We start from the raw sequence: 26,179 nt of genomic DNA on the forward strand, positions 1-26,179 counted from the left end.
AAATACATATAAACGCCCCCAAAAATACATGTAAACTCCCCCAAGATAAAAATAATGCCTCTAATATTAACAAAACACCAATGTTTATTGCAGATTATTGCAAACAAGAGACAACGATTAGGAAGATCATCTACAAACATTGGGATGCTCTGAAAATGGACCCGATCCTACTACAGACGTTACCAGTAAAACAAAAGGCAGTTTTCAGGAAAACTAGAAATCTGAAAAGCATTCTAGCACCCAGTGTCCTAAAACAATCTAGTACAATTACTCCCATAAGTCATCATTTTTTGGGGAAACCTACTTGGAATTACTGATGTGGGAGATATGTTAGGTGTAAGTACATGTCATAGGATACATTTTTTGTAGACGATAGAACAGGGAGAGATTATAAAATTAGTCAATTTATCACCTGTCTTAAGAAATTCGTAGTTTATGCCATGTAATAAATATTATGTTGGCAAAACCATAAGACCTTTAAAAGTACGCATTGGTGAGCACGTTAACCGCATAAAGAATGCAAGACGTCTGTTGGAAAAAGGAAAAAAGATACACAAATTTGGTTCAACATTTCCTTGTCCAATATGGGGGATCAGTGGAGGGTCTACATTTTAGAGCAGGCCTGCACAACTTGTACAGTGAGAAGGGCCGAACTGCTCCAAGGAAAAAAGATTTGGGCCGCACTGGTAAAATCTTCATCATCATCTCTCCTCCAGCACCTCTCATCATCATCCTCATATATATCTCCCCCATCACCCTTCATCATCATCATCCTCATATCTCCCTCAAAACCCATCATCAACCTTTGCAAGACTCCCCAGCGATCTCTCATACCCCCATCTCTCCCCCTCACCCATACACATAATACTCCCCCTCCACATCAAACACACAATACCACCTGCACACCACACACCTCCCACCCCCCTTGCACCTCACATCACTCTCCCCCTGCAACTCACATCACTCTCCCCCCCTGCACCTCACATCAGTCTCCCCCCCTGCACCTCACATCACTCTCCCCCCTGCACCTCACATCACTCTCCTCCCCCCTCACCTCACATCACTCTCCCCCCTCCCTGCATCTCACATCACTCTCCCCCCCCTGCACCTCACATCACTCTCCCCCCCTGCAACTCACACCACTCTCCCCCCTCACAAGGAAAACAGAGTCGGGCCCCACAGCCCATTTCAGCAGCCCCCCACAACAGCCCCCACAGCCCATATCAGCAGCCCCCCAGCCCATTTCAGCAGCCCCCCACAGCAGCCCCCCACAGCCCATATCATCAGCCCCCCAGCCCATTCCATTTCAGCAGCTACCCCCCATATGTCAGCAGTCCCCCCCATGTAAGCAGCCCCCCCATTCCATTTCAGCAGCCCCCCCATTCCATTTCAGCAGCCCCCTCCCATGTCAGGAGCCTCCCCATGTCAGCAGCCCCCCCATGTCAGCAGCCCCCCCAGCCCATTCCATTTCAGCAGCCCCCCCTCCCATGTCAGCAGCCCCCCCTCCCATGTTAGCAGCCCCCCTCCCATGTCAGCAGCCCCCCCCATGTCAGCAGCCCCCCCAGCCCATTCCATGTCAGCAGCCCCCCCTCCCATGTCAGCAGCCCCCCCTCCCATGTCAGCAGCCCTCTGTCATATTGGATGTAGCTTTGAACTTCTTTGTTTTTTGCCTTAGCCCCCATTCCCAGTTTTACTTTTTTTCTCATTATTTGCAAGATTAATTAGAATTGGTCCATGGGATGATTTTTTAAATAGATTTTTTTAATAGTTTTTAAAATATATATATTTTATAATTTGAGCTCCACACCAAGTGATGAGGAATAATAAGTAATTGGTGGAAAAAATATTAGGAGTAACTTGTTTTGTAAATGAGATTATACCATAGTGATTAATATCCGGTATGTAGTTTTACTAATGTTTTAATGTTTTTAACTTTTAAATGTTGATATGGCTAAGAGTTGTGTTTGATACTGATTGTATTTGTTCATATGAGAGTAATTGTCCAGTGACTGTATTTTCAGTTAATATGTTTGGGCCAATAGAATTAATTCTGTCTGGATATAAAGGGCAGTACCCAGTACATGAGACACACCTCCTGAAGAAGCGTGAGAAAAGCGAAACGCGTAGAAGGAATCTCTTGTGTAGGAAGTTGTGACATCACACGTGAGGACACGGCTTTAGTTCCTCCCACCTGCGACTTGCGAGAGCGTTGCTCTAGCTAGGCAGTCGCTCTCACGTGGCTCGTGGTGCATCCAGGGACGGTTTGCTCCGGCTGGTTTCGGTTTGGCGGCCGTTTGGTGTTCTGGTGGGAGCTGTATTGGAGGGCATGCTTTGGGTCCAGTCTTTTCCTTCTGTCAGTGGTATGGGGATAGAACGTAGATGGTGCACTATTACTACAGTATACAGTGGCGGCCGCCTTTAGCCTCCTGCGGCCTTTTCCCCGCAGTATCGGGCAGTTTTGGGCACCTGCGGGCACTTTCATTGTCTAGCGCTATTAGCGCTATCTGGAGATTTCGGGCCGCGCAGACAAAGTCTGTGAGAGACGGGTGAGAGATGGAAAACATCCCCGAATTTTTTCGGGGATGTTGGAGGTTAGAAGGGGCCGCGACAGTATGTACGTTTTTAATTGTTACTTTATGTTATAAAGTGGATTTTCTCTGATACAGTTCTTTCTCTGCGCTCTTTTTTTTGTGTACTGTATGTAGCCAGGTCCCCCTTACCTCTATGCCCTGGGTGTGGGGGATGGTTGCGGAGGCGCTCCTATGCAGGGAGTGTTGCGGTGGGGGCTGCGGTCGATCGATGGGGCGATTGGGTCGGTGGTGTCCCGCGGCGGAGGAAGGGAGAAGGCGTCGCCATCTTGGATTGCCACGCATGCACAAAGGCAAATTGTGCATGTGCAGAAGAGTCCCGACATCTCGGCGGCCATTAGGGAGCTTGTGCATGTGCATAGGCTTCCCAGTAGCGGCGGCCATCTTTTGAAATGCTCTGCAAGGGAACTACAACTCCCAGGATCTCTTGGTGCGGCCCGATAGGGCTGTTGCATTCACAAGTCCCAGAGAGTACAGTTTGGCATGACGTGGGACCACGCCAGTTGGAAGAAGGACCTCAACAGAGCAGGTAGTGTCCAGGAAGCAGTGCTTCCCTGGACTAGGCCAGATTGCCCCAGATAGGCCTCAAATCGTCCCAATCCTTTTAGCTTGCTGCAGGGAAGGCCCGTAGATAGGGATGCTTCCCCAGTAGCTGCTTAGTGATAGAGCACCGTGACAGACGCCACGCGGTGAGCAATGCCTGCGGTTTGGGACAAGACCCAGGCCTATAATAAGGGACTCTTAAAGGTGAGACCCTCCAGCGGAAGTTCACCCCATGCAGAGGTGGACGCCTTCGTTGGATCGGACGGATCCTTGTGTCATTACCCGGGTACTGGAGTGCCCGGGAAGGTATGCTCATCTACGTGCACCAACGACCACACACACACTGTGGGTAGCGCTACTACACACACCTTGGGTGGGCTGGACTCTGGACACCGGTTGATTAGGTGTCCATGGCACCTCAGTACTTTGGGGAATTCCACTGGGGTAACGTGGTGGTGTGGGTCTAATTCGTGGGGCCCATCTGGTATTGGGTACATGGTGTATACTGTTACAATATCACAGTGTTATCAGTAAAGATAAGTTGTTATACCACTGTGTGTATATTTATTCTTTACTGTGTGTTTCTGGGAAGGATTTGTCCAACTGTGCTTGGATCCCTCCCAGGTGGAGGCACTGTCATCAGTTAGACCTCAATCACCCAAGGCTCCCTGCTGCGGAGGATAAGGCTTTCTGTGAGCCACTCAGGAAACGCACCACAGGTAGTTCCCTAGACACGGGGAAAGGGGGCTACATGTATGTTTAATTTGCCCCAGTGGATCATGGGAGAGAGTCGGAGCAGGGTGAAACACTGACTCAGGAACAAGCAGACAACTCCTGACAAGCAGAGTCTCGAACCTTCTTTACATGGGATTTATAACGTGATGCAACAATCCGGCCCTTCCATCCCCCCGCCCCCTCCCAAAAGAATATTTTCTTTATTATCTGATGAACTGGACAATCTCCCAAGGTAAAATAGCATTGGTCATCTGTTTTAAAGCCCCCAGTTACTGGGACAATTGAAGAATATTAGCTAGAAAGCCTGTGTTCAAGGCTCCATGTTTCCAGTCATTCTGAGGCATGTGGAACGTGCCACTCTTTGTAATGCTTAGCGTTCCACCAGTGTGTTCCTCTGATGTCCAAACTACACTTTGGCTCATTGACAAAGAGTTTGGCACTTAACATTTTTCTTCATCCCTGTAAACCCATAGGGATGAAGAGCCTTCAAGTCTCTAGAACCCCGGAGGCTCCCAGACCTAGGTTTTACCACTGCTTGTTTGTAAAAGAAAGAACTGCTGCAGATAGCGTTTGTTAAACTGTTACTACAGATGGTACACTTCATTTCAGATTTATTAATATGGTGACATTTTGCAATATTTAAAAGGTAAATGATACTGTTTGTATTGTTGCAAGTCTTTGTTTGTTCCACATAACATTGAGAATATCTCAGAATGAGCATGCAGTTACTGGTAAACTCAGATTGTCCTGTGAACATTATTTTATTGCTGAAAGATAAACATGATTTATTTATGTTGGAGTAAATAATATATCCTGCTGAACTAGCCCACCTGATTGCTTCTAGTCTGTGGCATTACGCCAAAGGCACGGCTGCTGAAATTAGAGCCAAACCTCAGGTAATTAAGATAACTTCCTCTAACAATTTAGCAGTAACCCCTTTCACCGGAGGATAACAACTCAGGCAGAACATTGTGAAATCCACCTGCCCAACTTGTTAGCAAATTCTCTTTCCCTTGTGGGTTTTAGTCCATCCTGCACGCACGTCTTATGAAAGCATTATTCAAATACTCACTTGGCCACTATGCCATCGGCACCTAACCTAAAAGTACAAATTGTCACCTAATTCACACACAAAGGAAGGAATATATAATATATGGCCTAGTGAGAAGGAACTGGCCACCTCAACTGTGTTATCTCTCTCATGCTCTTGAAGGCGTACCCGAAACCCATTTCTGAGGAAGCATTTCAGTAGCATGTAATTGAAGCCATTAACAATGATTTAATCCTCCTATCAACAACCACGTCTCTTATGTGAGCTAAAAACGAATATCCCTCATTTTCACTAACGTCCAATACAAATATCTTTCAAAATAATCTGTATATATTTGTAGAGCCATGTACATGGTTTGTACTGTATAAATATAATAATAATATTGTTTTTTTTTTCTTATGACACACCAGGGGTTTGGTCCAAGACTGGACTTAATTGCATTGCAGTGTGCATGTACTCAACCAATACTTATTCACCTGAAGGATAAGCAACAAACTGTATTCCTTTCACATGTACATTAATTGATACGTTTGTTTACCTCTCACTCTCCCCCCTACATCAATTACCCCACTCTCACTTAATCCCTACCCCCGTCTCACGTGTATTTCTCTCCCCAGTGTCTCACTCTTACTCCCTCTTTTCCACACTCACCCCTATCTCTTCTCATTCTCCCCCCTCCGCCAATTGCCCCACTCTCACTAAATCCCCTTCCTTACACTCATTACCTCCCCCTCACAAAATATATACCAAAAACTCCCACCCCCCAATACAAAAGGCCTACCACCCACAAATAATTACAACAAAAATTTTCATCACCCCAAATATATACAACACCCAAATACATACAAAAAATTCCCCATATCCCCAATGCATATACTGTAAAAAAAAACCCCAAAACATATAAAACCTCCCCAATACATATAAAAAAACAAATACATATAACCCCTCCCAATACATATAAAAACTACATATAAAAAACCCAAATACTGTACATATATAAAAAAACAATTCATATAAAAAGACAATACATATAAAACCACCCCAATACATACTGTATAAAACACCCCCAATACATATATATAAAAAAACAATACATATAAACCCCCTGTAACAGGGACTTATTGTTTGAGAGAAACTGCCTAAATCCAGCAGAGTGCTGGTTAATTGCACACAGGCATGTGTGTGTGTGTGTGTGTGTGTGTGTGTGTGTGTATATATATATATATATATATATACAGTGTTCGACAATCCTATACATTTACTCGCCCGGGGCGGGTGGATTTAACCCCCAGGCGAGTAACTATTGGCCCAAGCAGCACACGTGTTTTGTTTTTTAAATTTTCCCTGCTCGCGCTGAAATTTCCCTGCTCGCGCTGGCTGAAAAAAAAAAAAAAAACTCCCCCTACCTGACAGATGATTGGCGCGCGCTCCCAGGCTTTGTGGGCGCGCGGCCAGGCTCTATATGAGCCAGCCCCCAACGAGCGGCCATTTTTTTCCCATGGAGGATGGAGGACACAGTAAGTATTATCTGTGCCTTCCTCCACCTCCCTCCCCTCCCCTCCCCGGTGCTCCTGCTGCCCGCAGTTATGGTGATGGGAGCGGGGGATGCCCCCTCATGTCCCCGTTCCCCCCCCCCCCCGCTTCCCCCCCGGTCCCGTGTCAGAGAGCGCGCCGGGTGATGGGAGCGGGGGATGCCCCCTCATGTCCCCGCTTCCCCCCCCGCTTCCCCCCGGTCCCGCGTCAGAGAGCGCGTCGGGTGATGGGAGCGGGGGATGCCCCCTCATGTCCCCGCTTCCCCCCGGTCCCGCGTCAGAGAGCGTGTCGGGTGATGGGAGCGGGGGATGCCCCCTCATGTCCCCGCTTCCCCCCGGTCCCGCGTCAGAGAGCGCGCCGGGTGATGGGAGCAGGGGATGCCCCCTCATGTCCCCGCTTCCCCCGGTCCCGCGTCAGAGAGCGCGCCGGGTGATGGGAGCGGGGGATGCCCCCTCATCCCCCCGGTTCCGCGTCAGAGAGCGCGCCGGGTGATGGGAGCGGGGGAAGCCCCCTCATGTGGGAGCGGAGCAGGAGATGGGCGGGGGAGCGTGGTGGTGCTGGTCATGGCCTGTGTGTGTGTGTGTGTGTGTGTGTGTGTGTATGTGTGTGGGAGTGTGTGTATGTATGTGGGAGTGTGTGTATGTATGTGGGAGTGTGTATTTATGTGGGAGTGTGTGTATGTATGTGGGAGTGTGTGTATGTATGTATGTGTGTGTGTGTGTGTGTGTGTGTGTGTGTGTGTGTGTGTGTGTATGTATATATATAGGAGAATGTGTATGTGTGTATGGGAGTATGTGTCACACCAGAGGTACCTCCCCCCCCCCCAATCAGTCAGTCACCCCTGCCCCGGTCAGTCAGTCACCCCTGCCCCGGTCAGTCAGTCACCCCTGCCCCGGTCAGTCAGTCACCCCTGCCCCGGTCAGTCAGTCACCCCTGCCCCCCTCTCTCTGGTCTCCCCCCATCTCCCCTCTCTCTGGTCTCCCCCCGTCTCCCCTCTCTCTGGTCTCCCCCGTCTCCCCTCTCTCTGGTCTCCCCCTCTCTGGTCTCCCCTCTCTCTGGTCTCCCCTCTCTCTAGTCTCCCCTCTCTCTGGTCTCCCCCCTCTCTCTGGTCTCCCCCCTCTCTCTGGTCTCCCCCCTCTCTCTGGTCTCCCCCGTCTCCCCTCTCTCTGGTCTCCCCCGTCTCCCCTCTCTCTGGTCTCCCCCGTCTCCCCTCTCTCTGGTCTCCCCCGTCTCCCCTCTCTCTGGTCTCCCCCCTCTCTGGTCTCCCCCCTCTCTGGTCTCCCCCCTCTCTGGTCTCCCCCCTCTCTGGTCTCCCCCCTCTCTGGTCTCCCCTCTCTCTGGTCTCCCCCGTCTCCCCTCTCTCTGGTCTCTTTCTCTCCCCTCTCTTTCTCTCCCCCCTCTGTCTCCTTCTCTCTCCTTTCTCTTTTTCTCTCTCCCTCGCTCTTTTTCTCTCTCCCTCCTCTGTCTCTTTTTCTCTCTCCCTCCTCTGTCTCTTTTTCTCTCTCCCTCCTCTGTCTCTTTTTCTCTCTCCCTCCTCTGTCTCTTTTTCTCTCTCCTTCCTCTGTCTCTTTTTCTCTCTCCCTCCTCTGTCTCTTTTTCTCTCTCCCTCCTCTGTCTCTTTTTCTCTCTCCCTCCTCTGTCTCTTTTTTCTCTTTCTCTCTCTCCTCTCTCTTTCTCTCTCTCCCTCTCTCTTCCTCTCTCTCCCTCTCTCTTCCTCTCTCTCCCTCTCTCTTCCTCTCTCTCCCTCTCTTCCTCTCTCTCCCTCTCTTCCTCTCTCTCCCTCTCTTCCTCTCTCTCCCTCTCTTCCTCTCTCTCCCCCTCTCTTCCTCTCTCCCCCTCTCTTCCTCTCTCCCCCTCTCTTCCTCCCTCTCTCTTCCTCTCTCTCTCCCTCTCTCTTCCTCTCTCTCTCTCTTCCCGCCTCTCTCTCTCTCTCTCTCTCTCTCTCTCTCTCTCTCTCTCTCTCTCTCTCTCTTTCTCTCTTTCTCTCTTTCTCTCTCTCCCTCTCTCTCTCTTCCTCTCTCTCTTCCTCTCTCTCTTCCTCTCTCTCCCCCTCTCTGTATCTGGATATCTTATTTACCCTATATATCTTAACTGTCCTATACTACACCAAAATAACCTATACTGCTTTCTTCCAGATCTGACTCAAGCTTCACACGGGAGACATCGGAACCCCCCCTAACCCAGGAGACAGGTAGGGAACACATTCCCTCCAATGTATAACATTGCGGGAATGAGGTACCTGGACATTGAGGGACTGCGGATCAGGTAAGATCCCAGGTGGGATTGCTGCTTTAGATATTGTGAAGCGGGGACGTCCAGACACTGGTTAAGGGGTTCAGGAAACTAGTCATCCACACCTGGCTTTTATTTCTAGATCGACACTTACACACACACACACACACAACTAAATACATTTGTCAAAAACGAATGTTGTTCTGACTAGGAATTTATTAAATGTATTTTAATTTTAATTATATATTTTATTTTAAAGCGGGGTTGGGGGCGAGACTAGGGGCGGGGTTGGGGGCGGGACTAGGGGCGGGGTTGGGGGCGGGACTAGGTGGCGAGTAGATTTTTTGGTTGGGCGAGTAGATTTTTGGGTGATTTGTCGAACACTGTATATATATATATATATATATACAACTGTATGCTCATCTGCATGTCTTAGGCAGGTCTGCAACCCCGCCTTTCCCCATTATCACCCAGCATACAGCACTTCCACTGCAGCAATGGATTCTTGGAAATGACATGCAAATGAGCACACAGTGTCACTTTTTGCCTCAATAACCATTTTAAACATGGTTCCCTATAGGCTTAAGCTTGCTGCATGTGTATATATGTATGTATGTATGTATGTATGTTTAGGGTGGTAACCAGCTTAGCTACCCACCCAGTTAGGAAGGGTGGGAGGAAAGGTTTAGTTATTCTCCAATGTGGAGTAGGCCTTTATTTTGTTGGTTTTTGTATGTTTTGTCTTGTTAAAGGAACAGGCGCAATAAAGCCAAGATATAATTTCACCCTATTACGTCTGCACACATCTCTTACACCCCCCCCAATACATGTAAAAAAAATACATATAAAAAACCAAATACATATAAAAAAAAAAAATACTTATAAAACAAATACTTATAAAACACCCCCAATGCATATAAAAATACCAAATACATATAAAAAAACAAATACATATATAAAAAAAACAGATACATATAAAAAATCCAATACATATAACCCCTAACCCCCCCATCCCCACCCCCACCCAATACATATAAAAAAAGCCATCTCTAATGTCAGGGAGCCGGAAGAAAGCTTGGCCCAGCTGCTCGCCAGTATGAGAGGGATGCCCGGCGTGCGCCGATGTCAGAGGGCCCGGCGTGGGACAGTCAGTGTGGAGGGAGAACAGGGGCCCGGTGGCTACAAGAGTTCTTGCCCAACTGCTTGTTTGGACGCCGGGCCCCCCACTGCCACCGGGCCCGGTACACTTGTCCCGGCTGTGTCCCCCTGTCAGCGGCCCTGACTGTGAGCAGATGATTATTGTGATAACTATATATGGGAATAAACCTAGTGAGTATTTTTTTCTCACTGCGTCCTTTAAGGACCAGGCCGTACCAGATTAAATAGTCCTCCTGGTTGCACATCTGCCTAAACTAGCATCATTATATCTTACTGAGGCCTGCAGGTCTGATTAACAACATTACTGAAAATCAAATGCTTAAGATGCCCACTCACCAATTAAGGGTGTGATTGCAGAAGTGAATACAGAACTGCTCTGTACAACAAAAGTCATTCCAGCACCAACGAACATGGCAACGTATCCTGTGGCCCAGGTGAATGGGTAAGGAAAATCTGAAAGCAGATGCAGAAAGGTGAGTGGATATTGAGGTGGTTATTCATGAAACTGCGATAGTGACGATTGTAGCACTAAGGCACAGAAGCTCTCATTGAAGTCAAAGGAAGTTTCCATGTTATCGTTCCCCAATCAGCACTATTGCAGTTTAATGAATAATCCCTCTGTGTTTCTATTACTTTACCATTATGAGTCCCCTGGTGTCTGTATCTGATGGATAGACCCCATCAACAATATTACTTGCTAAATACCTTATGAAGTAAAACACAATAGGTAGCGCTAATAATAAATATATATATACGTGTATATTAACTTACTAAAAATAAAAAGCAGCCTGGATACACCTCTGACCCCTGGTCAGATAATAGCAATGGAACTGTATTGGTATCAATGGCGCTAAGAGAAAATATAATAAATATGAGAAAGGTGTATATACAACCAGATTGCGTATGGCGAATTTCAATGATGATCTCAGCAGACGATGATCAAACATGCAATGAAAAAAAGAGAATACATAGTATAATACCGTAATAACACTCAGAACAAACAAACAATAACTAACAATGTTGCTGAACCACACAGATGACTAATTAAAATATTTAATATATCATAAAAACATATATATGATAAAATTGACAAAATAAAGGTCCCAATGATATCCTGTAGCTGGCTGAAATGCCCGCTTACCGGAGCCTGGATGGTTTTAGGCAGTGGATAATCTGAGAGTATCCCCTCTCTTAGAGCACTGAAACACCTCCTGCACGTCTCTCTGATGTCTGCCACGTGTAGTCAGCAGAGTTAGTGGATGGAGCGTTCGTCCACGCTATCACAGGTGCAGGGGAAGGAGTCTGAACACATTGCCACTTCCTTCCGAGGTTCGGGCATGCGCAGAAGCGCCAGGCTTCAGGAGAGACGAGCCTTCAGATCACCAGCTCCTCGCGGTGGCTTGGGGGGCTAATGGCGGCAAATTCAAAGTTGCTTCAAAGAGAAAGCAGCACAACGCGGCTTGCGGGGCTCAGGACAGCTAGATAGAACGCGCAGTGATATCAGGGACCACCCAACGCGTTTCGGAAGCTTCTGCCTCCTTCCTCAGGGGTAAATTGAATGAATAATACACTGTGTGTCCGTGTATTTATGGGAAAAAATTAAAGGTACATGGTACCATTATAGAGTCCCGGACATGTACCTTTAATTTTTTCCCATAAATACACGGACACACAGGGACTTAATACATTCAATTTACCCCTGAGGAAGGAGGCAGAAGCTTCCGAAACGCGTTGGGTGGTCCCTGATATCACTGCGCGTTCTATCTAGCTGTCCTGAGCCCCGCAAGCCGCGTTCTGCTGCTTTCTCTTTGAAGCAACTTTGAATTTGCCGCCATTAGCCCCCCAAGCCACCGCGAGGAGCTGGTGATCTGAAGGCTCGTCTCTCCTGAAGCCTGGCGCTTCTGCGCATGCCCGAACCTCGGAAGGAAGTGGCAATGTGTTCAGACTCCTTCCCCTGCACCTGTGATAGCGTGGACGAACGCTCCATCCACTAACTCTGCTGACTACACGTGGCAGACATCAGAGAGACGTGCAGGAGGTGTTTCAGTGCTCTAAGAGAGGGGATACTCTCAGATTATCCACTGCCTAAAACCATCCAGGCTCCGGTAAGCGGGCATTTCAGCCAGCTACAGGATATCATTGGGACCTTTATTTTGTCAATTTTATCATATATATGTTTTTATGATATATTAAATATTTTAATTAGTCATCTGTGTGGTTCAGCAACATTGTTAGTTATTGTTTGTTTGTTCTGAGTGTTATTACGGTATTATACTATGTATTCTCTTTTTTTCATTGCATGTTTGATCATCGTCTGCTGAGATCATCATTGAAATTCGCCATACGCAATCTGGTTGTATATACACCTTTCTCATATTTATTATATTTTCTGTTAGCGCCATTGATACCAATACAGTTCCAAATACCTGATGAAGATACATAATGGAACTGAAACATTGTACAAATAATTTAAAATCTGGTGAAGCAGAGCCTCATTACCCACATAGCCAGTTGTATTACTTCTCTAAAGCCAGTTAATCGAAGGGCACACTGGCCCATCTATACTCAGGCCCACGTCTTATTGGTTGTCCATACCCAGGGAGTGTAAGTGTCCATTGACAATCAGTTAGTCCAAGTGCAGCTGTTTCTCACATGCCTAGTGCTAGTACCCAATCCCAATAGTTCCCCTATAGCCAGTAAGTCTCAGTACCATCTTGATCCCAATATCTACCGATTTCCAGTCATAGTGCGTTGTTATGGACCATATAATTCAATTTCCAATCTCTGTTACTACACTCACCAGTGTTAATGACTTTTTTGATGGCTTTGGCCACCTGACCCTTTAAAACCGAGTTGAGGATTTTGACCAGCATCACCAGGCAAGTACAAAGTATAACAAGAGACCCAGCCAGCAAGATCAGCCCCACAGCCAGGTCAGGCAAGTGTGAGCTTACAAATAGATGGTTACCTGGAACACAAAAATAACGTTGGACATATAATGGAGGAAGACAAACATACCCTCGCAATGATAACAGTCAGAGCTCCAAAAATATTATTACTCCAAATATATGTTGTTGAGAAATCTCCTTCCCACACAGATAACCCCTTTGTTTAAAATGATATTCGTGGCACTATGTTAAGGAAAGATGCATTACTGCGAACAGTAACTGTACTATCTCTTAGTTGGCACAAGAATGTTTCTTAAAGGTGGCTATTCACTCACATTTGTCTGTTTCTCCTGGGATAGACATGTTGCCCACAGTCCATGTGGTATTCTCTGTCTGCCAGCATTGTCCCAATGAGTTACAGCTCTGAACACCTTCCTGCAAGATATTAGTTGAAGTCTTGAGGGAATGCGGACATAGACGTGGCAATAGGATAGACTGAGTGTGAGTTAATGAAGAGAGACATTGGGCCTCGACAAAAAAAAGGTAAACATGTTTATAGAGAAGTTTATATATGGCCAGTATTGCCTGGGATAGAACATGGAACTGGAGTTAGAGCTCATAGCAAAGCTATGAAATTAACAAGTTGCACATGTGGAAATGAGAATTTAAAACAAATTGACAAGTGTGAAGATATTTGTTGGCAGAAATGTATCAACAAAAGGCAGAGTGCATTCTAAACTAAGTGTTTCCCCACAATTAATGAACAGGGCAATATAATTACTGGAGCTTTACAAGACATGGCTATATGTGTTTGAATACGTTTCTCTTATTACTTCTCAGATGTTTAAGTATGTATCCATACTGTATATCCAGTGGCGTAGCTAGATATGCTCAGGCCCCCGGGTAAAAGAACATTTCAGGGCCCCTGTAACAGGGACTTATCCCTGTTTAAATAAAGCAGCCTCAGAGCTCTGAAAATCTAGCAGAGACAAAGTTAATTGCAGCCACTCAATTAACTAGTCTCCACCTGGACTAATGAGAGCTCTGTAAAAAGCCTCATGTGAGACACAGGAGAGCGATTCCTTAGCTCACATTTGCGCTGACAGTAGGAGAGCGGAGAAGCCTGCATACAGACACTGTCTTGAGCACAAAGGCTGTGTTGAGATCAAGACACCCAGACACCTATATTTCCTGGACACATAGGACCAAGGAACCTGCCAGAGACTGACATGGAGGGCCACCTGCTTAAGGTACCTCCTGAGACTTTGGGGTGATAGGTTGGTAATGGGAATATCCCTCCAGTCCTGCAGATAGGGGCAGGGGAAGTAAGTTAGCCCTTACAAAAGGATAGGGGTATTTTGTTGTTTTTGTGTTTTGCCTGGATAAGGGAACAGACTTAATAAAGCCAAGGTATAATTGCACCCAAATCGGTCTCATTATATGTACCTCTGCACACATCTCCTACAGCCCCATTAATACTCACTGCAATTTTTTTCTCCCTCCCGTGATCCTCTCATCATTCCTCCTCATCATCACCCCTCCTCATCTCTCCTCAGCTCTCCCCCTCATCACCATCACCAGCTCTCCCCCTCATCATCATCACCATCATCATCAGCTCTCCCAACATTATCATCAGCTCTCCCCCTCATGATCATCATAATCATCATCATCATCATCATCAGATGTCCCCCTCATCATCATCATCATCAGAACTCCCTCATCATCATCATCTGATCTCCCCACATCATCAGCTCTCCCCCATCATCATCAGATTTCCCTCTCATCATCATCAAATCTCCCCTTCATCATCATCATCATCATCATCATCATCATCATCATCATCATCATCATCATCAGATGTCCCCCTCATCATCATCTTCAGAACTCCCTCTCTTCATCATCATCTGATCTCCCCACATCATCAGCTCTCATCATCATCATCATCATCATCATCATCATCAGATGTCTCCCTCATCATCATCAGAACTCCCTCTCATCATCATCATCATCAGATCTCCCCACATCATTAGCTCTCCCCTTCATCATCATCAGATTTCCCCCTCATCATCATCAAATCTCCCCCTCATCATCAGATCTCCTCCTCATTATCATCAGATCTTCCCACATCATCATCAGATCTCCCCCTCTTCCCCTCATCATCATCATCAGATCTCCCCCTCCTCCTCCATGCCTACATGTGGTAATGGAGACAGGCACGGGGAGATGGTATGTGGTGGCGGGGGTGGCACCAGTTTTAAAGGATAAGCCGGTTGAAGAATCAGCTCTTGAGGCAGAGGCATAGCAGGACGGCACGAGGTGAGCGCACTCTAGCAGAAGACATTGGCAGTAAGAAACATTTCCGGGTCAGACCTCTGGGGCGCGCTCCTCCCCTGCCGTCCTGCTCTGCCTCTGTAACAAGTGCTGATTCTTCTACTAGCTTATCCTTTAACGCCGCGGGCCCACTGCCGCATACCATCTCCCCCAGTCTGTCTCTATGGCGGGGGCGGGGGGGGGAGGGCAGAGAGTGGGCCCCCCTAGAGTGCGGACCCCAGGCTTTGCCCGTTAGACATTAGATTGTAAGCTTTATGGGACAGAAACTTACTGTGCCAACAATAGTCTATGTGCATCGCTGCGTACACTGTCAGCGACATGTAAGAAAAACTTTATTAAATTGCTTCAATATTATGATTCTTCTTGAATTTCATATTTCAAGTCATAGATGTTAGTCATTAAATTGTGAAGTGCCAATCAGATCTCTATCGCATGCAAACTCCCACTGAAGGCCATGGGAGTTTATTGGAGTTCTGTGCAATAGTTCCCCGATGAGTAACTGCAATCGAGCCTTACCTGCAAAATCTTTTCTTTACACAAGACTCGGATCAAGCTCTTGTTCCGCAGACTCTCATCTCCTACAGCAATACCGGTGATCACAGACTTGTCCAGCTGAATGTTAAAAGGATTACAGACATTTGGGGAAAACAGCTGTAACATTGCTTTTGGTTAATGCTGCATAATAACTTCTTGCTATTGTTTTTTCACTTTAGCCGTTGTAACTTTTAACTGCTAACTGGTTACACCCTCCCCCCCATTTAAATCAGTGTTTTAATATGACAATATGAGGAGAAAGGATTTGACGGGTGAGGCTGGTAAACCTCAGACTTGTAAACAGCAGGGGTGCCATTTATTGGGGTTGGAGTGGCGCTGCCCCCCATGTTTTATTTAAAATACCAATCATGGTGCTAGATTATTCTCAATACATACAGTACTGTATATTTCCTATACCTTCAATAGACACAAAACCTACCTTGTTTCTCCTGTAATTGATTGTATTAATTGCATTGTATTGTAGCTGTGTGGTACACTACAAAACGTACAATATTTTGACACTTAAATGTTTACAGATCCATGAACTTCCATGGGCCTACGCAACCACAGGAACCTCACTGATACTTGGCCCCATAGCAACGTTTCAAATTGCGCCTCTAGAATAGGGGTGGTATGTAGGGAATTGTCCTGGCTTTTGATTGGTGAAATGTCCTATGATGTTGTCAACTGGACCCAGATCTACATGACAGATGTCATAGTGCTTTGAGAAACATGACTGGTCTGTATACATATGTTCGACAGACCTGCCTAAATCTGGAAGCTCCACAGAAAACTCACCTGAATTATAAGCTTGGTAAATGGTTCAGTGATGATTTTAAGCAGGTCTGGAGCATCTTTACCACTTTTGATCTTAAAACTGGCCACCACAAGTCTAGTGACACGGAGTAAGAAGCCTGTGGCCACCTCCAGTGGCAGTAAAACCAGCACCGAAAGCCAGTTGAAGCAGTCATGCACTGTAGCTCCTGCAAAAGCCCTGAAGGACAAATGAACACATTCCCATCAGTCCCATATAATATGATTTCAAGACTCACTGTCGGCATTAACACAATGGGGGCAATCTATCAAGCTTCATTTGGGTCAGAAAATTAAGCTGCAAAACATTTTGAACCTGTGCTTTATATATACTAATATACCATAGCCCATTTATGCTTGTAATTTGAGGAGTGATAATGAGAAGAAATAGGAATAACCAGGGTGTGAAGTTGGTTCTGAGCAGCATATTACAAGGTGATGTACCAACCTTTGCATGTAACGCTGTCACTTTTTCTCTTGTGCTTAAACTCTCCACCTGGGGGATGTGTTCTCTAGACTTTGAGTGTTCTCTAGACTTTGAATGTATACATATAGGTACAATCGGCTGTTTTGAACTTTAAAGAATAAGCCCCAAAGCCTGAGGTGGTATAAACCTTTTTGTCAGTCAGATCTGCCAGAATTGTATGTACCACCTTGTCAACAAGTATTCATTTTACATGCAGCGAATGGTACATACTGTAAGCGATCAATGTGCATCAATATACAGTTTTCAGGAGCTGGATACCTTCTCCTCAATGTCCTTATAAAAACTTTCCTTCTCATTCATTCCTAAGGATATCCTGATTTTCTTACAAAGGAAATGCAATTACAGCCTGATATAAAAAGCAAGGAAGTGTCCTGATTTGTACCCATTACAAAAGAGTATGACATTCTATTAACCTTTTCCTGACCGAAACAGTAAATGTCATCTGCAGTTTATTCTTTATAAAATGGTATTCAAACATTTTTCACATGTTTCTATACTTTTCTTTTTAATGGAAACATTAAAAGTTGAGATAAAATATATAAATAACTTTTATTTTAAATACTTATATTTATAAGTGCCAATCACCTAATTTAAACATATTAAATAGAGTATAAAGGACCCTAAGGAGAGCTGCCACTTAAAAAAAAAAATGTACGTGAAGGGTAGGAAATTGGTTGAATATTGTAAAGATCTCACGAGTATTAGGAGTTCATTGGTGATTTGTTCAAATGTTTCTTTTGTTACGCATGTACGTTTTAATTGGGGTTCTGATGATTTGCAATTTGATAGGTAACTTGTCAGTGAGAATTAGGAAGTGTTTTAATACAAGTCTGGAAATAGTTTATTCTGAACTTTTACTGAAATTCATGTGTATTTCCTTTTTTTTTAACAGTCACACTCAGTTAAACAAAGAAAAACAACATTTACTTTTCCCATTATACATGTATTTGTGAAATACTGTACTACAGATTAATTTTTCTGAGAAAGTTTGATGTAGAATAATATTTTAATGATAGTCACTATTGTGTAATTTAGCAGAACTGCATTTTTATCCAGATCCCATCTGAAAACTAAACATTTGCGTATGGTACCAGAGAGGTCATGATCCTGTTATTCTTTATTCCATTAAAAGTTCAGCTGGTGTTAAACCAAAAATCTAAAAACAATGTCATGTGTATTCCGGAGTCTTTGGGCATGTTTAGTTTTTCAGTGGCATGAAGAAGAGACAGTCAACATAACAATAAATGTTCCTACTCGGTAAAAATGTTTTGAATTGTAAAAATAATGGATGTGTTCACTAAGCACCAAAAGATTCATGCATAACGCAACGAATCAGTAAATCCTACCACAAGTATATTCTGCATATTCTGTATATTGCATATTCTGTATTACATATTGTTGAGTATTTTAATCTAGGCCGCATCCATGGAGGGTGCGGGGGCGCATGGCTGTGCGAGACATTTCACGCTTGCCTTTAGCTTCAGCGATTTGTGCCCTCTAATTGGACATGATGAGGGGGGCGTGTTGTGGGCGTGACTGTGACATCATGGGAGCTGGTTCACCCTCATTGGGCATTGGACAAATTGGACCATTGGGCAAATGTATTTGTTTCCTCGCGCATCGCGAGCGCCGGCACTTGTGGTCGTTCGCTCTCAGGACAGCCTCAAAGAGGCACATCATTTGATCGTGATAACAATGGACATGGCCTTAGGCTGAGTCCCCAGTAATCACGGCGGCGCACGCTACAGCGTGCACGCCACACACCACAGTACTGCTCTCTATGGGGCAGGCCCCAGTGGCTGTGTGTGTGGGTGCGCAAAGCGCTGTGACGCGTACACTAGCAGGGAAGACATGAATTTAGTCTTCCCATGCCGTGACGCGGTCATGTGGTCCGGGCACAACCAATGGCAGGGCAGATATGCCCCGTCATGGCCGTGCCCCCTCCCGCCGCGCTCCCCTAGAGCACACCTACAGACCGCCGATCGCGGATTTAGTCTCTGCACGTGCAGGGAGGACTGGGGCCGTAGCCTTCGAGTGAGATATTTGGGCCTGAAAGTGTTGCAGTAGCTGTACTGGTCCTGAATAAAACTAGATTTGTAATGGACCACACTGAGGGTTTTTCTTTTATGGAAGTTGCATTTGAGTATTTGAAAACCTTTTTTTTGTACATCTGAATATTAGTCCTGTAAGATGTTGAAGACTCATACAGTATACACACTACATCAGGGGAGCGCAAACATTTTGTGCTGTGCCCCCCTGTCTTCCCTGCTACTCGCCAGCGCCCCCCCTCCATACATTAGAGCTGTGTCAAATAATGCTACGGGGTCATGTGATGTCACGTCACGTGACCCACAGCGTCATTTGACGCGTGTGACATCACGTCACATGACCCTGTGGTGTCATTTGATGCCACGTTGCCATGGCGACGCGTCAGAGCAGCTAAATCTGGGTAAGTAAAGTGTTGCAGGGGTCTCTCGCGATCACCCGGCATTTAATTTAAATGCCGTGGGGAAGAGTGTGGGGCTTCTGCAACGGCCCGCACGCCCCCAGCAAAATCTCCTGCCCCTCCTGGGGTGCACGCCCCCAGTACTACATCATGCCCTCATGCTCGCTCATTTATAGGTGTCACTACCTGCAGCTAGAGGATATATGTATATACTGTAAGATATTAAACATAGCATCCTACAGTGTGTACTAATAGTTACAATGGTTAGAAGGTTTGTGTTACAAGGTGGAGGACTATCACTGATTATACAAACTTTTGTTGATTGTAACTTTTCAAACACTTACTTTAAGAACAATTGGACACCAAGCTATGTAAGGACTTTTGTGCAAAGAGATGCGGACAACAATAAGCTTAAGTTAGAGCCCTGGCTCAGAGAAGCAAACTCAATCTTGACTAGCCTTGGTTTTCTATATGTAGCACCTTTACCCCCACCCTATGTGAGATTGGGTCGCTACCTAATGTTTCATGGTGCTGTGCATACCTGTTGGTAATCCAGGAGGCTCTGTGTTGCTCCGCGATGGTGTGGAGAGAAGCAGGACTGGCTATCAGGGTGCTTCTCTCTCATATAGCAGTGCCTCCAGCCAGCATGGATTCTGGGATCCCAGGATGATCCATGCTGGCAACTTCTTATTGTCCAGACAGTTAGCCACACAGGGAGATGGTTCAACTGCTCTTTATTTGTACACAGCAGAAGTCAGACAGACAGTACAGTCTTCCTTTAGTGAGAAGGCCTTGCAGGCCCCATCTAGCTTCTTATCCCTGGTGGTGCTTAGGATATCACACACACCCTCACTCCTCAGGGGAAGGGGAGACAGACTGACTATCAGTTCTGGGAGAGTGTAAGTATCTTTCCAGGGATTGGGCTTGTAACCCTGCCCCATAACAGGGTAGGTCTGATACTGATAGGCATCACATTAACTGCATGTGACCAAACCAGTATCCTCCCTAGGATGACAGTCTCTGGTTGTTGCTAGGCCCGCCCCTGGATACACTTACTGCATCCAAGGCTGCGATAGCACACTAGGTCTTCATGAGGAACTAACCCTTCCAGTGCCTGTCCCTTGCAGGACTTATACTGTTAGGGCCCAAGGGAAGTAATAGCGGCCGGAGGCTATGCTATATATATGTAGCCAGGGTCCCTCCGGTCCCCCTGTCTGCCGGTTTCTTTCCCCCTTGCGTGCGTGCTGCTGCGGGGGCGAGCGCGTTCCCGGGGGCTCCCGGTGGCAGCTGTGGCAGGACGCCGCCATGTTTAATGTGTTCGCGCATGTGCGGAGGCTTGCGCGTAAGCAGAGCAGTCGCGGTGGCCATGTTGTGGTTGGTGCGAGGTTTGCGCAATGCGCAGAGGTTGGCAAGGGTAGCGGTGGCCATTACATGTGTGCAAGAGCTCTTGGAAGTTGTGCATGCTCAGTTAAGAGTAGCGGCGGCCATTACAGCTTCAGACATGCGCAGTAGAGATCGCGCACGCGGCGCTAATAGAGAAGAGGTTTTGAGTGGACTACGATTCCCAGTAGCCTCTGTGGACTGCTCTTTCACCCCTATCACCTGCTGCATTGAAGCCAATAGGGTTGACAGATTCTCATGCTGCAAAGAAGATACAATGTTGTGTGCAGGCAGGGATTGTCAGTTAGGAGCTGGGACACAGAGAGGGGAGGGTGTGTTTGTGCAGGGAGGAAAGTAGCTTCCAGGCCAGAAGTCTCCCCTTAGGTCCCAGCTAGACCCCACTCCCCTTCAGCTTGTGACTGCTTTACGGAAGGCCCCTTAGGTAGGGACTTTACCCTGTTAGCAGTCAGTTTAGTCAGTTCAGTCAGTGACACAGCTGCAGTGCTGTGTGCTCTGACAAGAAGGGTCAGTGTACAAGGAATCCTTCTCTGCGGCTGCAGAGATAAGAGACTTTCCAAAGGTGGATCACTCCATGCGGGAGTCACCCACTGCCAGGCAGAGTTGCAGGACGTCACAGAGGAGATCGCAGAGCGGCGGATCCTTTGTGAAGAATCTGCAGCCTCAGGTGCTTGGAGCACTGGGGCAGGTATCGTATTTATCGTGCACCAACATACCGGTACATCAGGCGCTGATCCCGCCTATAGGTTCTGAGTCTGTTAAGTGGACTCTGGGTACACGGTGTTGGGGAAGGTATAAGGTGTGGGGTTAAGGCACTGTGAGATAGTGTGCCTGTGGGTAGTTGTGCCTGTGAGTGTCATAGAAGGACACGGTCACTATTATTATTGCTATGTGTATTGTGTTATGTTTGATTCTGCATATAGTAAATGGTTATACTTATACTCCTGTGTATGTGGTTACTATATGTGGGTCCTGTGTAGGGAACATTCTACACTCCTAGAATCCTACATAGGTGGAGGCGCTGACCGAAGAAACGTTCCAGAGAAGCACCCCAGGCTCTCACTAGCGGAGGCTCAGGCCTCCTGTGAGCCTGACAGGTATACTGCACCACACCTGGTAACATATAGTTTCCCCCTCACATACACTCTATATGCGATTGGGTGGGGGAATACCCGTTACATATATAATTTATATTGAATTATTAAACAAGAGGCAGAACAATGACACAGTTTCTGATAATGATTACTTCAACAGATGTTACTGGTAGGGTTTCTGCTGATGATGCTAAATCACTTACCTTTTGAACTCATTCCTATCACCAGCCTGCATAAGCGCAACAATGGTATTGGTAACAGAGGTACCAATGTTGGAGCCCATGATAATGGGGATGGCAGATTGCACTTCGAGCACTAGGGAAGAAATAAATGACATTATCACATGAACAGCAAAATGCATATTAAACCCCCAAATGCTGAGATCCCTATTCTGTTTATTGTTGTACTCCCAACATCATTCAGTCTCCACCTTCCAGGACTGTTCTTTTCTCTGATATCATTACTCAGAACTTTTGTTCTGCTCTGTTGATCCTCCCATAAAATCTTCTGTTTTATTCCCATCTTATGACAGTGACTTAATTCCTGCCTCTTTTCCTCTCTCCTCTCCTTCCCATACTGGCTGCTTCTAATGTTCCCTATCTCGACTATCATTGGCTGACACTTACGTCCAGAGGAAACCATGCTGACGATGATCGAGGTGGAGGTGCTGGAGCTCTGAACAAGAACAGTGACCAAGATTCCCACAACGAGGCCGGCCACAGGGTTTGACAAGATGGCATTATCTTTGAAGATGTCACCAGCCACCTTCCCTGCCAGAGAAATGCTTGATTTAACAAATGTTTCCTGTTATATGGAGATGTGGGGAATAGAAGTCTTGGAAGATTAAACCAATTTCAGGTTGTGAAGACATGTAAGATAAGGGAATATTGAAGTAAAAACGGGAAAGAATAAATAAATAGTGATGGATAAAACTGGGTGTGGGAAATCAGAACATACCAGAAACTTACATTCCAAAACCAGACACCAAACCAAAACCTTTAAGATTTTTAGAACCAAAACTGTTTTTAGTTCTATTTTTTTAGTTTCCTAATTGTTTTTTTATGGCTTTTTGTAATTGTATTATGCAATTCTCATGATTTGTTAGGCTATTTTAGAATTTCCTGTTTATGTTGAGTTTTTTTTTCTATGACTTGGTAAAAATCCAAAACCAAAACCAAACACGTGGAGTTTTAGCAAAACCAGAACTAAAACATGAAACAAAAGACACCGAACCCCGTCCAAAACCAAAACCACATTTTGTTAAGGAGAAAACACAAGTGAGAGTATCTGCCCTTAGAAATATATCACCATATAACACCATTCCATACTTACTATGGCACCCTCCAGGCCTCATTCTTTTATTCTGTAGGGTGTCTAACAATGGCATGTTATAATTCCTTTACTGCATTGCTCTCACCAATTCTGTAGTAAGAGGTGCCATGTACAGTATATACATGTGCAACCTCTTTCAGTAACAATATTTCTTCATATATTCAACCAGTCTTTTTACCCTGCCGTTTCAGAGCTTGACTCCTTGTTCTGTTATTCCTTTTGCTATCAAAATTCTTCCTGCCTGTACCTTACTTAGAGAAGAAAGGAAAAATATGTCACAGGTCCCTTGCACAAAAAAAGAGTTCTCTCAAATCTACTAATTGCTAGATACGTAGACTTATCTTTGTATTATCCGATTCCCTAAGTGACAGTCCGGACCTCCAGCAGCCAGCGACCAGTGTCTACTGCCATATTTACAAAGCACCTGGAAGGTGTCTTGTGGCTGTTGGTAAACACAATCCTGCTTCCGAAGTCTGGGAAACTCCTTGAGAGGAGGACACGTTCTGGCGCCTTACATTAAAACGAGCTCTATTTAGTGTAAGACTGTATTTACTAAGCAGCGGTAGACACATTGCCATCCCTGCAACAGTCTCTCTTTATAACCTGCTTTACATTAAGTAGGCAGCCTGGAAAACCTAGTGTACTTTGCTAATAAAGATTCATTAACATAACAGAATTCATGTAAATCAATGGAAATGTTAGACTTATAACTGATATATGAGTTTGTGATCATTGATATGATATGTTAATATGTGCTAATGCTCATTTAAATGCGAAAAAGACCAAATATATTGTACTTCTATTTTATATTGATTGTAAAATACAAGACTAATTCAGTACTATAAAAGTAATCCCTCTCCTCATACAACCTTAAAAAAACATTCCTACCTGTAGCTAACCCTGCTGCTTTGCTTGGCCCCTGTAAAGATAGTTCAAAGGCCCCTTTCCTGTCTGGCCGTTGTCAGTGTGATACATTTTAGACTGTATTTTGATCTTGGAGTTCTGTTTCCTAATTGCTTGGTTTGACCTATTTTAACACTCAGCTGCTGTTTCTTGACTGATCCGGAAGTCTCTCTAGATCAGGGGCGGCCAACTCCAGTCCTCAAGGGCCACCAAAAGGTCAGATTTTAAGGATATCCCTGCTTCAGCAGAGATGGCTCAATCAGTGGCTCAGTCATTAAGGATATCCTTAAAACGTGCAGATGAAGCAAGAAAGGAGCACAGCTATCCGCATCCAGAGTGCATGGAATGAAAAATAGGGCAACTCCAAGTACAATAAAAACAAATATTTATTAATTAATCAGCTTACAATGGGGTAGAACAACGCACCAACGCGTTTCGTCCAACAGGACAATGCACCAACTCACCACATGTTTATATCCGTAAAACGTGACCTGTTGGTGGCCCTTGAGGACTGGAGTTGGCCTCTCCTGCTCTAGATCTTTCCTTATTTCCGTCCCCTAGTACTGTAGTTTCAACCCAGTTGCAGTTGTGGCCTATTCAGACAGACGTGCTTCCCTATCCATCTCTTCTGTAATGTCACTCATAATTTAGCCTTTTTGATGCCATGGCACATTATAGGAAAGAGGAGATTATGCTGTTACCTCCAGCCAATTGGAAGGCTGAGCTGAGCACATCCAGGGAGCAGACAAAGAGATAGAGAAATCCAAAAAGAAGTGGGATCTTCAGAAGGGAGGTGGACGTAGACTTGACCTTTTCCCAGCGTGAACGCACTGAAACAAAGGTAAATCATTACAAAAATGGTAACATTTTCTAAGAAAAATAGCTTGTTACATCATTATTGCCAGTCTCAGTGATTACAGTGGCAGTACAAATATGCCTCATGTCATGACCTCATGACAATGTAGTGTCAAGGATAATGTTGCACTGATCATTTGTTACATTAATGCCGGAAAAACACCTTTTTATGTTGTGGGAGAAATTGTCATACAGTTTTTTATAATTGCATAATTTTTGAGACTCGTAGAAAACATTTATGTCCATCAATTTCAACCTTTAGTTCTTAATATTATCATTTATTTGTATCGTGCTAACATACTCTACTGCAGGGGAGCGCAAACTTTTTTCCCGCGCCCCCTGCTGGCAGTTCCCCTCTCTCTGCGCCCCCCCTCCCTCTTACCTCGGCTCTGGCGGCATCATGACATCACGTTGCCATGGTCACATGACCTCGCTGCGTCATTTGACGCCGTTTTGCCATGGATACACATCAAAGAAGCCGCCGGAGCCAAGGTAAGTGAGGTATACAGAGGCCTTCGCTGCTTCCCCGGCGCTTAATTTAAGTGCCTTCGGGAAGCGTGTGGGGCCTCTGTAAACCCTGCGCCCCCCGCAGTCAGTCTCGGCCCCCCAGTTTGTGCACCGCTGCTCTACTGTAGTGTAAAATGTTAACTCCTTTTTCTGCCAAATTGACCCAAAGTGCATTATAATCATTGCATTGCTGGACTCCTTAGCAGCTAATGGGTTGAACCTGCACTAAGGAGGAAATTCTATATAGTCCAATCAGTGGCAGATTTCCCATTAGGCCGGCAAAAGTTTCCACCCTCATACACAGATCCGCGCTCTCGGGCCTCTCGGGCCTGATGGGAAGTTCCTTACCTGCTGCCACCTCCACCTTCCTGCTGCCTCCGCCTTCTTTCTGCAGCGTCAGAGACTGACATAAAGGACCCCCTGCTTACAGGTACCTTTTTGGGGTCATACAGTAGGTTGGAAAGAGGCTTATCCTCCCAGCCCTGCAGATAGGTACTGGGAAAGTGAGTTAGACCTTACAAAGGGATTGGATGTCTATTTATTTTTGTGTTTCCTTAAACTGTATTGTTTAAAGTGACGGGTTGAATAAAAGCCATGGTGTAATTTCCCCAAATCTACGCCCCTGCTTGTACCTCTGCACATGTCTCTTACAACTGTATAAATAAGGTAAGCACTTTGTGGTTGAAAGTGCTTGGCGTGGTTTAACAATTCAGTACAATAGGATTGTGCAATGTATTTTTCCTATTGCTAG

At 45.6% G+C, this 26,179-nt stretch overlaps 1 protein-coding gene across 1 annotated transcript in view; it reads right to left on the bottom strand.

Annotated features, from left to right (window-relative positions):
• SLC34A1 (solute carrier family 34 member 1) overlaps positions 1-26,179 on the bottom strand; it is a 50,906-nt gene that overhangs the window by 6,301 nt on the left and 18,426 nt on the right. The window contains exons 4-11 of the mRNA XM_075600859.1: positions 24,768-24,896; positions 22,458-22,601; positions 22,035-22,146; positions 16,392-16,587; positions 15,576-15,671; positions 13,064-13,163; positions 12,641-12,808; positions 10,177-10,293 (exon numbers count right to left, since the gene is read on the bottom strand). Of these exons, the coding sequence (XP_075456974.1) occupies positions 10,177-10,293; positions 12,641-12,808; positions 13,064-13,163; positions 15,576-15,671; positions 16,392-16,587; positions 22,035-22,146; positions 22,458-22,601; positions 24,768-24,896 (1,062 nt within the window). The remainder of the gene's footprint in view (positions 1-10,176; positions 10,294-12,640; positions 12,809-13,063; positions 13,164-15,575; positions 15,672-16,391; positions 16,588-22,034; positions 22,147-22,457; positions 22,602-24,767; positions 24,897-26,179) is intronic.

The sequence above is a fragment of the Ascaphus truei genome, chromosome 5, assembly GCF_040206685.1.
Source record: "Ascaphus truei isolate aAscTru1 chromosome 5, aAscTru1.hap1, whole genome shotgun sequence".
NCBI classification, from domain to species: Eukaryota; Metazoa; Chordata; class Amphibia; order Anura; family Ascaphidae; genus Ascaphus; species Ascaphus truei.